At 39.5% G+C, this 15,080-nt stretch overlaps 2 protein-coding genes across 3 annotated transcripts in view; one reads left to right on the forward strand and one right to left on the reverse strand.

Annotated features, from left to right (window-relative positions):
- Positions 1–752: 752 nt before the first annotated feature.
- On the reverse strand, positions 753–11,138 carry rpl30 (ribosomal protein L30). Its single transcript, XM_024395207.2, has 5 exons — positions 11,034–11,138; positions 10,871–10,919; positions 4,621–4,766; positions 1,341–1,471; positions 753–849 (listed from the first exon to the last, which is right to left on the reverse strand). Exons 2-5 carry the CDS (start codon positions 10,889–10,891, stop codon positions 797–799), a joined length of 351 nt encoding a protein of 116 aa, XP_024250975.1. The 5' UTR covers positions 10,892–10,919; positions 11,034–11,138; the 3' UTR covers positions 753–796.
- Positions 11,139–11,985: 847 nt separating this feature from the next.
- Positions 11,986–15,080, forward strand: part of si:dkey-284p5.3 (uncharacterized protein LOC557830 homolog) — a 30,811-nt gene continuing 27,716 nt past the window's right edge. The window contains exon 1 of one of the 2 annotated variants that reach the window (XM_024395204.2): positions 11,986–12,423. In XM_024395204.2, coding sequence (XP_024250972.1) covers positions 12,330–12,423 — 94 coding nt within the window. In that variant the 5' untranslated portion in view covers positions 11,986–12,329. The remainder of the gene's footprint in view (positions 12,424–15,080) is intronic. The other variant, XM_024395206.2, reaches the window with a different exon arrangement.

The raw sequence follows: 15,080 nt of genomic DNA on the forward strand, positions 1-15,080 counted from the left end.
AACTACCTGCCCTCCAGGACACCTACACCACCCAATGTCACAGGAAGGCCATAAAGATCATCAAGGACAACAACCACCCGAGCCACTGCCTGTTCACCCCGCTATCATCCAGAAGGCGAGGTCAGTACAGGTGCATCAAAGCAGGGACCGAGAGACTGAAAAACAGCTTCTATCTCAAGGCCATCAGACTGTTAAACAGCCACCACTAACATTGAGTGGCTGCTGCCAACACACTGACTCAACTCCAGCCACTTTAATAATGGGAATTGATGTAAAATATATCACTAGTCACTTTAAACAATGCTACTTAATATAATGTTTACATACCCTACATTATTCATCTCATTGTATATACTGTACTCGATACCATCTACTGTATCTTGCCTATGGCGCTCTGTACCATCACTCATTCATATATCCTTATGTACATATTCTTTATCCCCTTACACTGTGTATAAGACAGTAGTTTTGGAATTGTTAGCTAGATTACTTGTTGGTTATTACTGCATTGTCGGAACTAGAAGCACAAGCATTTCGCTACACTCGCATTAACATCTGCTAACCATGTGTATGTGACAAATAAAATTGATTTGATTTTGATTTACATAGACCACATCCACAAGCCTCAAGGCTTACGTATAGATTGGAGGCTTCTTTAAAAATCAAGAGAGAAATGACACGGCCTACAGCATAGAATAGAAGTAGCTAAATGTTTATCATGTGCACACTAAGAGAAAGACAGACCAAAGAAAGACCATAGAAAACAGTTTATTTTTTAACATTGAGTGTGAAATGTCTACTTCTCCCCTTGCGGTTGGTCTGGCATACTCCTGATGATGTCAGAATCACCTGGAAATAGAACAGAACTATATTTAGCATACAAGATATACTTAAAACTCACTTCATTAACTTCAGAAGAACTAAGTCATTGACACCAATGAAGCAACTGGCTAAAGCCCAGTCAGTTCAGGTAAATGGTTCATTAGGTGTTTATCTAGTGACGTGCTGGGCACATCATCATAGAGCCACCAGGTGCAAAAATTTACAAACGGGCAAATTTGTGAGCATCAGTGAAACTTAAAAATATCTACACCTACAAATTCACAAAATGATTAACTCAAACATGCACATGTAATTTAGTAGTAGAGCGGTTTGTTTATTCTTCATTCATACATTTTTATAATTCTCTGCAAAGATGTTCATGTCATCTTTGAAAACAATGCTAAATGAATGAAAGAATAAACAGTATCAAATTGCTCACTGCTAAAGGATTGTCTGCAGACCATCCATCAACAGAATAGGCGTGGTGAACAGGACATGCAGTCTGATTGGACACTCACCGGGGTCGATGATAGCCAGTGTGCACACCCTGAAGTACTTTCCACAGGCCGTGCCCAGCTCGATGTTGTTCCCACTGTAGTGATGGACGCCAGTCTTGGCCAACATGGCATAGTACTCCACTTCAGACTTCCTGAGGAAGGACAAATACCTTTTAGCCAAGTATGACCGCAGGAAATGCAGGCAGCAAAATTCTGAACAAACAATACAAGTTTATATACGTTACCATTCAATGAAACATTATCCCCTCTGCGTGTATGGGGGAAAGCAACACGAGGACAAGCTACACTGCAATGAAACATTATCCCTTCTGCGTGTATGGGGGAAAGCAACACGAGGACAAGCTACACTGCAATGAAACATTATCCCTTCTGCGTGTATGGGGTAAAGCAACACGAGGACAAGCTACACTGCAATGAAACATTATCCCTTCTGCGTGTATGGGGTAAAGCAACACGAGGACAAGCTACACTGCAATGAAACATTATCCCTTCTGCGTGTATGGGGTAAAGCATGGGGCTACACTGCAATGAAACATTATCCCTTCTGCGTGTATGGGGTAAAGCAACAAGCAAGCTACACTGCAATGAAACATTATCCCTTCTGCGTGTATGGGGTAAAGCAACACGAGGACAAGCTACACTGCAATGAAACATTATCCCTTCTGCGTGTATGGGGGAAAGCAACGAGGACAAGCTACACTGCAATGAAACATTATCCCTTCTGCGTGTATGGGGTAAAGCAACACGAGGACAAGCTACACTAATGAAACATCCCTTCAGTCTAATGCTGTAGTTGTCTAAGTTGTTTTCTCAAGGTGTCTGATTGCTGAACGACCAACTGCAGGTGCAGCCAGTAACACAACCAGCCCTCATTTGAATGTTCCTCCTGTTCTTACACACCTGCAAGCAGACCAATACAGGTGTGCCTTTGTAGGAGGAGTACATAAAACAAAACAAACCTACCCATAAGAACGCACAAGCAACGCTTGATATGCAAATTCTTCAATATCTAACTATTTGAAAACGTTCAATGAAGTAGGAATGGAACTATTCCTAGGATTACACAAGGGTTGGATAGGTTACTTTCTAAATTAACACCATTAGTTACTTTAATTAATAATGTAAATTAACTCAGTGATGTAATCTGATTACTTTCAGTTACTGTTGGATTACTTTCCCCTTAAGAGGCTGTACAAGACAAAAACAAACCATCAAACACATCTAGTGTGTCATCATAGTTGTCTCTGATTGGTCGTCATCATTTGGCATCATCATCGTGGTCTCTGATTGGTGGTCATCATTTGGTGTGTCATCATAGTGGTCTCTGATTGGTGGTAATCTGGTGTGTCATCATAGTGGTCTCTGATTGGTGGTAATCTGGTGTGTCATCATAGTGGTCTCTGATTGGTGGTCATCTGGTGTGTCACCATAGTGGTCTCTGATTGGTGGTCATCATTTGGTGTCGTCATAGTGGTCATCTGGTGTGTCATCACAGTGGTCTCTGATTGGTGGTATTCATTTGGTGTGTCAGTGGTCTCTGATTGGTGGTCATCATTTGGCGTGTCATCGGTGACATGGAAAAAGTGAAGGGGTCTGAATACTTTATGAATGCACAATTTAACGAAAATATTCTACTGGGCAGACACCAATTCCACATTGGTTCAAATTAACTTGATGGAAACAACGCCGGCTTTCTGAATTTAAAAGTAATCCAAGAGGTTACATACACTGAACAAAAATAAGCGCAACATGCAACAATTTTTACAATTTTACTGAGTTACAATTCAAAAGGAAAATCAGTCAAGCTAAATAAATGTATTAGGCCTTCAGCTATAGATTTCACATGACTGGGAAAACAGATATGCATCTGTTGGTCACAGGTGACGAGCTGAAGACCAGAATCTGGTGTGACCACCATCTGCCTCGTACACGTCGATCCAAACGTGCTCAATGTGTGACATGCCCGGTGAGTATGCAGGCCATGGAAGAACTGACATTTTCAGCTTCCAGGAATCGTGTACAGACCCTTGTGACATGGTGCCGTGCATTATCAAGCTTGAAACATAAGGTGATGGTGGCGACTATGGGCCTCAGGATTTCGTCACGTATCTCTGTGCATTCAAATTGCCATCGATAAAATGCAAGTCTGTTCGTTGTCCATAGCTTATGCTGGCCCATACCATAACCCCACCATGGGACACTGTTCACAACATTGACATCAGCAAACCTCTCGCCCACAACGCCACACGTGGTCTGCGGAGGCCTGTTGGACGTACTGCCGAATTCTCTAAAACATTGGAGGCGGCTTATGGTAGAGAAAGGAACGTTCAATTCTCTGGCAAGAGCTCTGGTGGACATTCCAGCAATCAGCATTCCAATTGCAAGCTACCTCAACTTGAGACATCTGTGGCATTGTGTTGTGAAAAAAGTGCACATTTTAGAGAGGCCTTTTATTGTCCCCAGCACAAGGTGCACCTTTGTAATGATCATGCTGTTTAATCAGCTTCCTGGTATGCCACACCTGTCAGGTGGATAGATATCTTGGCAAAGGAGAAATGCTCACTAACAGTGACGTAGACAAATTTGTACACAACATTTTTAGAGAAATAATCTTTTTTGGATATGGAACATTTCTGGGATCTTTTATTTCATCTCATGAAACCAAAACTGTACATGTTGCTGGTAACATATCAGATTACGGGAATCCCATTAAGGAAGAAGTCCACCATGCTTAGTCCAATAAAGAACTAAAGGAGGCTAACATTACTCCTTATAGGGACCTTATCTGTTCTGTTTAAAGGGACAATTGGCTCTGGGAGCCAAAACAGCCAAATACTCCATCCAAACTAGAATCAATTCTCAATAGCGATACGGTTATAGAAACATGAATCCCCCTACTTTCATATCAAATCAAAACACACACTTAATGTAAAGTGTTTTAACTTGCTTTAACAGTTGCAGCCGACAGGATTTTTCAGGTGTTTTCTGAGACGCAGACAGCATATTAGTACAGCTATTGCAATGGAAACCGTTAACTCTAGGAACCAAATGTGGAGAGACATACATGAATGTCCAATAATAACTTGATTTCATTGCAGAACATTTTCTGTTTGGAGTAAATGTTTTCCATTGCAAAACGTTTTGCAACAGAATTCAACTAATGAATAAACCCAAGGCTAGCAAGGTATAAACTTTAGCTCACCATGTTAGGTGTGAAAGGGGTATTAGTGATAATGTCCTTAACTTTAGCTAATACTAAATAAATGTAGGCCTTAGTTACCTGAGAGCAGGTGTGTTGTTGGCCAGGATGACCAGCTTGGCTTTTCCCTGGCGGATCATCTTCTGAGACTGCTTGTATCCCAGAACATATTTGCCGCTCTTCATCACCAGCTGGAGACGGGAGTTGATGGACTCCAGGGACTTTTTCTGCCATCAAAGTAACAATTATGTTTTGTGAGAAACATTGAACTATGAACGTAGCTCATATGCATTGAACCAAACATGATATATGGTCTTCTAATTGGGATACATGCGATTTGAGTACATATAACTAGGGCTGGCACAATTACCATACCACCATGTAACCGACGGTTATAGATGAAGACCGTCATTGTAATACAATAACTATCATAACCATTAAAAAAAATATACATTTGTTTTTCTTCAAAATAACTGTTGAGTCTTTGTGGTAACATGGACTGTTCCTGAAACTAGCAAACAAGTCTCCGGGTGGCCTCGACAATGCTCCCCACAATGCAGCAGCAGCACAGAGAAATAGAGTACATAGAACAGGCTTGGAACCTCTATTTACCAGGTTCCAAGTCTGTTCTATTCATTCTATTTACCAGTCATATTACCAGGGTTAGAGGTTCTATTCACCAGGGTTAGAGGTTCCAAGCCTGTTCTATTCATTCTATTTACAAGTCATATTATTCTATTTACCAGTCATATTACCAGGGTTAGAGGTTCTATTCATTCTATTTACCAGGGTTAGAGGTTCTATTCATTCTATTTACCAGTCATATTACCAGGGTTAGAGGTTCTATTCATTCTATTTACCAGTCATATTACCAGGGTTAGAGGTTCTATTCATTCTATTTACCAGTCATATTACCAGGGTTAGAGGTTCTATTCATTCTATTTACCAGGGTTATAGGTTCTATTCATTCTATTTACCAGGGTTATAGGTTCTATTCATTCTATTTACCAGGGTTATAGGTTCTATTCATTCTATTTACCAGGGTTATAGGTTCTATTCATTCTATTTACCAGTCATATTACCAGGGTTAGAGGTTCTATTCATTCTATTTACCAGTCATATTACCAGGGTTAGAGGTTCTATTCATTCTATTTACCAGTCATATTACCAGGGTTAGAGGTTCTATTCATTCTATTTACCAGTCATATTACCAGGGTTAGAGGTTCTATTCATTCTATTTACCAGTCATATTACCAGGGTTAGAGGTTCTATTCATTCTATTTACCAGTCATATTACCAGGGTTAGAGGTTCTATTCATTCTATTTACCAGGGTTAGAGGTTCTATTCATTCTATTTACCAGTCATATTACCAGGGTTAGAGGTTCTATTCATTCTATTTACCAGGGTTAGAGGTTCTATTCATTCTATTTACCAGGGTTAGAGGTTCTATTCATTCTATTTACCAGTCATATTACCAGGGTTAGAGGTTCTATTCATTCTATTTACCAGGGTTAGAGGTTCTATTCATTCTATTTACCAGTCATATTACCAGGGTTAGAGGTTATATTCATTCTATTTACCAGGGTTAGAGGTTCTATTCATTCTATTTACCAGTCATATTACCAGGGTTACAGGTTCTATTCATTCTATTTACCAGGGTTAGAGGTTCTATTCATTCTATTTACCAGTCATATTACCAGGGTTACAGGTTCTATTCATTCTATTTACCAGTCATATTACCAGGGTTACAGGTTCTATTCATTCTCTTTACCAGGGTTACAGGTTCTATTAATTCTATTTACCAGTCATATTACCAGGGTTAGAGGTTCTATTAATTCTATTTACCAGGGTTAGAGGTTCTATACATTCTATTTACCAGGGTTAGAGGTTCTATTCATTCTATTTACCAGGGTTAGAGGTTCTATTCATTCTATTTACCAGGGTTACAGGTTCTATTCATTCTATTTACCAGTCATATTACCAGGGTTACAGGTTCTATTCATTCTATTTACCAGTCATATTACCAGGGTTAGAGGTTCTATTCATTCTATTTACCAGTCATATTACCAGGGTTAGAGGTTCTATTCATTCTATTTACCAGTCATATTACCAGGGTTAGAGGTTCTATTCATTCTATTTACCAGTCATATTACCAGGGTTAGAGGTTCTATTCATTCTATTTACCAGTCATATTACCAGGGTTAGTGGTTCTATTCATTCTATTTACCAGTCATATTACCAGGGTTAGAGGTTCTATTCATTCTATTTACCAGGGTTAGAGGTTCTATTCATTCTATGTACCAGTCATATTACCAGGGTTAGAGGTTCTATTCATTCTATTTACCAGTCATATTACCAGGGTTAGTGGTTCTATTCATTCTATTTACCAGTCATATTACCAGGGTTAGAGGTTCTATTCATTCTATTTACCAGTCATATTACCATGGTTACAGGTTCTATTCATTCTATTTACCAGTCAAATTACCAGGGTTACAGGTTCTATTCATTCTATTTACCAGGGTTAGAGGTTCTATTCATTCTATTTACCAGTCATATTACCAGGGTTAGAGGTTCTATTCATTCTATTTACCAGGGTTAGAGGTTCTATTGATTCTATTTACCAGGGTTAGAGGTTCTATTCATTCTATTTACCAGTCATATTACCAGGGTTAGAGGTTCTATTCATTCTATTTACCAGGGTTAGAGGTTCTATTCATTCTATTTACCAGTCATATTACCAGGGTTAGAGGTTCTATTCATTCTATTTACCAGGGTTAGAGGTTCTATTCATTCTATTTACCAGTCATATTACCAGGGTTACAGGTTCTATTCATTCTATTTACCAGGGTTAGAGGTTCTATTCATTCTATTTACCAGTCATATTACCAGGGTTAGAGGTTCTATTCATTCTATTTACCAGGGTTACAGGTTCTATTCATTCTATTTACCAGTCATATTACCAGGGTTACAGGTTCTATTCATTCTATTTACCAGTCATATGACCAGGGTTAGAGGTTCTATTTATTCTATTTACCAGTCATATTACCAGGGTTAGAGGTTCTATTCATTCTATTTACCAGGGTTAGAGGTTCTATTTATTCTATTTACCAGGGTTAGAGGTTCTATTCATTCTATTTACCAGGGTTACAGGTTCTATTCATTCTATTTACCAGGGTTAGAGGTTCTATTCATTCTATTTACCAGGGTTAGAGGTTCTATTCATTCTATTTACCAGGGTTACAGGTTCTATTCATTCTATTTACCAGTCATATTACCAGGGTTAGAGGTTCTATTCATTCTATTTACCAGTCATATTACCAGGGTTACAGGTTCTATTCATTCTATTTACCAGTCATATTACCAGGGTTACAGGTTCTATTCATTCTATTTACCAGTCATATTACCAGGGTTAGAGGTTCTATTCATTCTATTTACCAGTCATATTACCAGGGTTACAGGTTCTATTCATTCTATTTACCAGTCATTTTACCAGGGTTACAGGTTCTATTCATTCTATTTACCAGTCATATTACCAGGGTTAGAGGTTCTATTCATTCTATTTACCAGTCATATTATCAGGGTTAGAGGTTCTATTCATTCTATTTACCAGTCATATTACCAGGGTTAGAGGTTCTATTCATTCTATTTACCAGTCATATTACCAGGGTTAGAGGTTCTATTCATTCTCATTTACCAGTCATATTACCAGGGTTAGAGGTTCTATTCATTCTATTTACCAGTCTATTTACCAGGGTTAGAGGTTCTATTCATTCTATTTATTAGAGGTTCTATTCATTCTATTTACCAGTCATATTACCAGGGTTAGAGGTTCTATTCATTCTATTTACCAGGGTTAGAGGTTCTATTCATTATTTACCAGGGTTAGAGGTTCTATTCATTCTATTTACCAGTCATATTACCAGGGTTAGAGGTTCTATTCATTCTATTTACCAGGGTTAGAGGTTCTATTCATTCTACCAGGGTTATAGGTTCTATTCATTCTTTTTACCAGTCATATTACCAGGGTTAGAGGTTCTATTCATTCTATTTTTATTACCAGGGTCATATTATTTTTACCAGGGTTAGAGGTTCTATTCATTCTATTCACCAGTCATATTACCAGGGTTACAGGTTCTATTCACCAGTCATATTACCAGGGTTAGAGGTTCTGTTCATTCTATTTACCAGTCATATTACCAGGGTTAGAGGTTCTATTCATTCTATTTACCAGGGTTACAGGTTCTATTCATTCTATTTACCAGTCATATTACCAGGGTTATAGGTTCTATTCATTCTATTTACCGGGGTAAGAGGTTCCATTCATTCTATTTACCAGTCATATTACCAGGGTTAGAGGTTCTATTCATTCTATTTACCAGTCATATTACCAGGGTTAGAGGTTCTATTCATTCTATTTACCAGTCATATTACCAGGGTTAGAGGTTCTATTCATTCTATTTACCAGTCATATTACCAGGGTTAGAGGTTCTATTCATTCTATTTACCAGGGTTATAGGTTCTATTCATTCTATTTACCAGTCATATTACCAGGGTTATAGGTTCTATTCATTATTTTTACCAGTCATATTACCAGGGTTAGAGGTTCTATTCATTCTATTTACCAGGGTTACAGGTTCTATTCATTCTATTTACCAGTCATGTTACCAGGGTTAGAGGTTCCAAGCCTATTTTATTTACCAGTCATATTACCAGGGTTACAGGTTCTATTAATTCTATTTACCAGGGTTACAGGTTCCAAGACTGTTCTATTCATTCTATTTACCAGGGTTACAGGTTCCAAGACTGTTCTATTCATTCTATTTACCAGTCATATTACCAGGGTTACAGGTTCCAAGCCTGTTCTATTCACCAGTCATATTACCAGGGTTACAGTGGCCAATGACTGGTAACCTCATGTGTACACTCGCAATGGCTGCCTGGTATTGTGATGCAATCATTTAAATGGTAATGTAGAAAGTTCATTCAAATGATGCGGCTCATGCAACGGAATGTATGTTTTTGTAATAGTTGAGTTGAATCAAATCACAGCACATAGATGGGTACACTTCCTGCTTGCCCCTACGGGTCCACTCGCAATGGCCACCAGTTCACCCAATATATCATCAGTGTTAACATTAACAATATCGACTCGTCTGTAAAAACGTGTAACCTGCACCGGTATGCAGATGATACTGTTGTTCCATTGCTCCCACGGTTGACCAAGCTCAACATGAACTACGGTCTGCCTTCTTTTGTATTACAGAAAATCGCTGACCTTAAATTAGTATTGACTGCAGGTAAAACTAACTAGATGGAGTCTCTAGAGTGCATACAACTGATGATTTAAGCTGATGGTGTTCATATTGCTCATGTGCCGGTTTACAAATATCTGGGCATCGGGATAGATGAAAGGCTAGCAGTCCGAAGCTGAGAATAAATATGGGCTTTATAGAAATAGGTGCTGCCTCTAGTTAAGTAGTAGAAGGCAGATTATGAAGGTCGACATGACCATCGGTCCTAGACTATGGCGACATGTATATGAACGCAGCTGCCACTTCATTAAAGCCGTTGTGTGCTTTGCTAGACAGCATCTTGCACATTGTTATGGGGGACAATTTTAGTACTCATCACTGCATTCACTACCAGAAAGTTAATACATTGCTATGTCTCCATTTATAAAGCCATTTTACATAAAGTCCCACTGTATCGAACATCTTTACTAAACTTCAGACGTTGAGTCACCACAGCCGGTCTTAGACAACCGCCAACTCCGGAAATTCCTTTCGTCTCTACGGACTTAAACTAATTGGCCCTGAATTTCTTGCACCTTATTTGTGTAACAATCTTCTAAAATGTTCTTACATTTGATGTTTTGTTGCTTCTTGGGTGGGGGGGGGGTTAGTGGCCAATTACTGCCATCCTAAAGTCCATGACAGTCACAACCCTATCTAGTTAATTGATCAGATATAATAGTTCAGATGACAGTGCTGTTAGGGTTTCTTCATTAGCCAGCCATAAGGTCAAAATGCCCCCAGTGCAACCATTCAACTTGCTGTCTGGCTAACGCTATATTAGCCTGTTAGCTGGCAAGCCGGTGATGGTTAATATAACACATGCTATCTTGATTCTGTCAATTGTTAACAACTAAAGCTAGACATCTTCAGGAACTACAACATTGTATGTTTGGCCAAGTTCCAAACAGATATGTAAGGACGACATTGACAGTTTCTAAACACGTGTAAACACATGTGCTGCACTAAGCCCAGACAGCGCCATGATTCCTCCTGAAGTGCATGAGACCACACATGCGTTCACTACAGCTCGACTCACCGTCTTCTTGGCGGCCACCATAGCTGCGATTTACTCCGTTCTGGCCAACCTGAAACAAAAAATATGAGATTGGACAATGTTACGTTAGTAATCAACCGGGTGATGTCCACCAACATTGCCTAAATATATAAATGTTAAAGATTAAACAAAGAGGTGAATTTACAAGTCTGTTGCTCCAATATGGCCTCGGAAAGAAAGGAAGTCCCAGCGTGCTTTGCGGCAGGTTGGCGTGGTCCTGCGCTGATTCGCTGATCTCAGCGGATTGGTCAGCTAAAGCAGGGTGCTCTACTTGAGGTGATTTCTATATCAGATCATTCTTCAGCCCGACGACCTTATCACGAGAAAGCAAGGGCCAAAACACTAAAGCTTTCATAATGGCAAGTGTGATTTTTACCAACCAGAAGACAAGCACAAAACGGACCTACATTTAGAGGCTGTTTTTATGCATTGAATCATCCACACATAAACAACCCCGGAGCCCCACGGGGTGACGCTGTTGTCTCTATTCTGTATAATAACTTTATGATTTGAACAAAATATTTGATGGTATGGAACTTGATAAAGTATTATTTTTCCAAACACCGAAACATTCAGAAGTCAAATATTTCTATAAAATGTCACACATTTACTTTACGATATGCATCCTAATTGGTTGAATAAATAGCCTATCCATTCATATTTTCCACCCTTTAACAATAAATAATACACCACATAAGAACTGACGTTCTTCACATTCGTATGAAAATAATGTAAATAACATAAATACAAAGTACCATGCTGCCCTACCAAGCAAAAAGGCAGTAACTCCTCGGAGCGTGGTTTTTATTTACCTTGTTTTCACAGTAACTTTATACAGTTACTGCTAACATGACCCCCATTTTCTCCAAAACACAATACAATAGAGGCGGGATACTTGTCCACATTATTAAGCATGTATTTAACTTAGCAAAAATTACATTAACACATTTTCGACCAAATTAGCAATTACTGCGTTTTTGCTTGGTAGGGCAGGATGGCTTTCCAGCTATAGTGACGTGACCAATTATTAGAGTGCAATGCTCACGCACGCTAGACAACGTTCCTTCTCTGATCGCATGCACTGAATAATGTAGGTGTCTGTCCTCTGCTGGGTACTGAAACACACAGCAAGCAGGCTGTAGCCCAGTATCGACACTATGCAGGCATCACACTGGTGGTAACCTGCTGCTGCCACAACAAGCCGTTGCCCGGTGCATTTAAAACGAGGCATGCGCAAATATGCAATTGTGGAGACCAGTGAAATGACTATATAGTACGGTTCCCCAGCTGGTGTCCCGCTGCTGACTCTAGTTGATGATCCCTGCTGTATAGCCTTCAGTCCTGCTGATTTGAATAGTATCAAGCCCGTGATCAGAGCAACAGACGGCTCTTTGGGGATCTCATTTTCATCCGCTTCAGTCCTCTATGTGAGACAAGCAGGATGGGCTGTTCCACGAGTACCCAGACAACAGCGCAGGACACCACCAGACAGCCCAGCTCTAAACCAGAGGAAAGCAATGGAACCAGCACTACAGGTAAGTTCAAATACTAGAATGTCATTATATTATTGATACAACATCCTTGTATTGTTGACACATTATTTTGATGACATAAAAATGTGTCACACAATTTTGTCGCAATTATTTTGTTATTTTATACGTGCCTCCTTGACTTGTTCCACATTTTGTTGTGTTACATTCTGAATTTAAAATGGATTCAATTGAGATTTTGTGTCACTGGCCTACACACAATATCCAATAATGTCAAAGTGGCCTTGTGTTTTTAGAGTTTCAACCCCTTTGTTATGGCCTAAATAAGATCTGGAGTAAACACTTGCTTAACAAGTCACATAATACGTTGTATGGACTCACTCTGAGTGCAGTAATAGTGTTTAGTATGATTTTATGAAAACTACCTAATGTCTGTACCCAACACATATAAATGATCTGTAAGGTCCCTCAGTCGAGCAGTGATTCAAAAATACCTGTTAAATAAACAGACATTGAATATCCCTTCGAGCATGGTGAAGTTATTCATTACACTTTGGATGGTGTATCAATACACCCAGTCACTACAAAGATACAGGCATCCTTTCTTAACTCAGTTACCGGAGAGGAAGGAAACTGCTCAGGGATTTTACAATGGGGCCAATAGTGACTTTAAAACAGTTACAGAGTTTAACGGCTGTGATAGTTGAAAACTGAGGATCAAATCAAATTGTATTGTTCACATACACATGGTTAGCAGATGTTAATGCGAGTGTAGCGAAATGCTTGTGCTTCTAGTTCCGAAAGTGCAGCGATATCTAACAAGTAATCTAACAATTATATATACATATAAATTTATGGATGAGCAATGACAGAGCAGGGTGTGCAAGATGCAATATGAGATGAGTAATGCAAGATACAGTTGAAGTTGGAAGTTTACATACACTTAGGTTGGAGTCATTAAAACTAGTTTTTTAACCACTCCACACATTTCTTGTTAACAAACTATAGTTTTGGTAAGTCGGTTAGGACATCTACTTTGTGCATGACACAAGTAATTTTTTTCAACAATTGTTTAAAGACAGATTATTTCACTTATAATTTACTATATCACAATTCCAGTGGGTCAGAAGTTTACATACACTAAGTTGACTGTGCCTTTAAACAGCTTGGAAAATTCCAGAAAATAATGTAATTGCTATAGAAGCTTCTGATAGGCTAATTGACATCATTTGAGTCAATTGGAGGTGTACCTGTGGATGTATTTCAAGGCCTACCTACCAAACTCAGTGCCTGTTTGCTTGCCATCATGGGAAAATCGAAAGAAATCAGCCAAGACCTCAGAAAAAAATTGTAGACCTCCACAAGTCTGGTTTATCCTTGGAAGCAATTTCCAAACGCCTGAAGATACCACGTTCATCTGCACAAACAATAGTACGCAAGTATAAACACCATGGGACCACGCAGCCATCATACCGCTCAGGAAAGAGACGTGTTCTGTCTCCTAGAGATTAACGTACTTTGGTGCGAAAGGTGCAAATCAATCCCAGAACAACAGCAAAGGACCTTGTGAAGATGCTAGAGGAAGCAGGTACAAAAGTATCTATAGCCACAGTAAAACAAGTCCTATATCGACATAATCTGATAAGCCGTTCAGCAAGGAAGAAGCCACTGCTCCAAAACCACCATAAAAAAAGCCAGACTGTGGTTTGCAACTGCACATGGGGATAGAGATTGTACTTTTTGGAGAAATGTCCTCTGGTCTGATGAAACAGTAATAGAACTGTTTGGCCATAATGACCATCATTATGCTTGGAGGAAAAAGGGGGAGGCTTGCAAGCCGAAGAACACCATCCCAACCGTAAAGCACGGGGTGGCAGCATCATGTTTTGGGGGTGCGTTGCTGCAGGAGGGACTGGTGCACATCACAAAATAGATGGCATCATGTGGCAGGACAATAGATATAAATATATTGAAGCAACATCAAGACATCAGTCAGGAAGTTAAAGCTTAGTCGCAAATGGGTCTTCCAAATGGACAATGATCCCAAGCATACTTCCAAAGTTGTGGCAAATGGCTTAAGGACAACAAAGTCAAGGTATTGGAGTGGCCATCACAAAGCCCTGACTTCAATCCTATAGACAATATGTGGGCAGAACTGAAAAAGCGTGTGCGAGCAAGGAGGCCTTCAAACCTGATTCAGTTACACCAGCTCTGTCTGGAATGGGCCAAAATTCACCCAACTTATTGTGGGAAGCTTGTGGAAGGCTTCCTGAATCGTTTGACCCATGTTAAACAATTTAAAGGCAATGGTAACAAATACAATCAATTAGTATGTAAACTTATGACCCACTGGGAATGTGATGAAAGAAATCAAATCTGAAATTAATAATTCTCGCTACTATTATTCTGACATTTCACATTCTTAAAATAAAATGGTGATCCTAACTGACCTAAGCCAAGGAATATTTACTAGGATTAAATGTCAGGATTTGTGAAAAACAGAGTTTAAATGTACTTGGCTAAGGTGTATGTATGTATGGGCAAACTACCTGCCCTCCAGGACACCTACACCACCCGATGCTACAGGAAGGCCATAAAGATCATCAAGGACATCAACCACCCGAGCCACTGCCTGTTCACCCCGCTGCCATCCAGAAGGCGAGGTCAGTACAGGTGCATCAAAGCTGGGACCGAGAGACTGA

Source organism: Oncorhynchus tshawytscha, linkage group LG31 (assembly GCF_018296145.1).
Source record: "Oncorhynchus tshawytscha isolate Ot180627B linkage group LG31, Otsh_v2.0, whole genome shotgun sequence".
Lineage (NCBI taxonomy): Eukaryota > Metazoa > Chordata > Actinopteri > Salmoniformes > Salmonidae > Oncorhynchus > Oncorhynchus tshawytscha.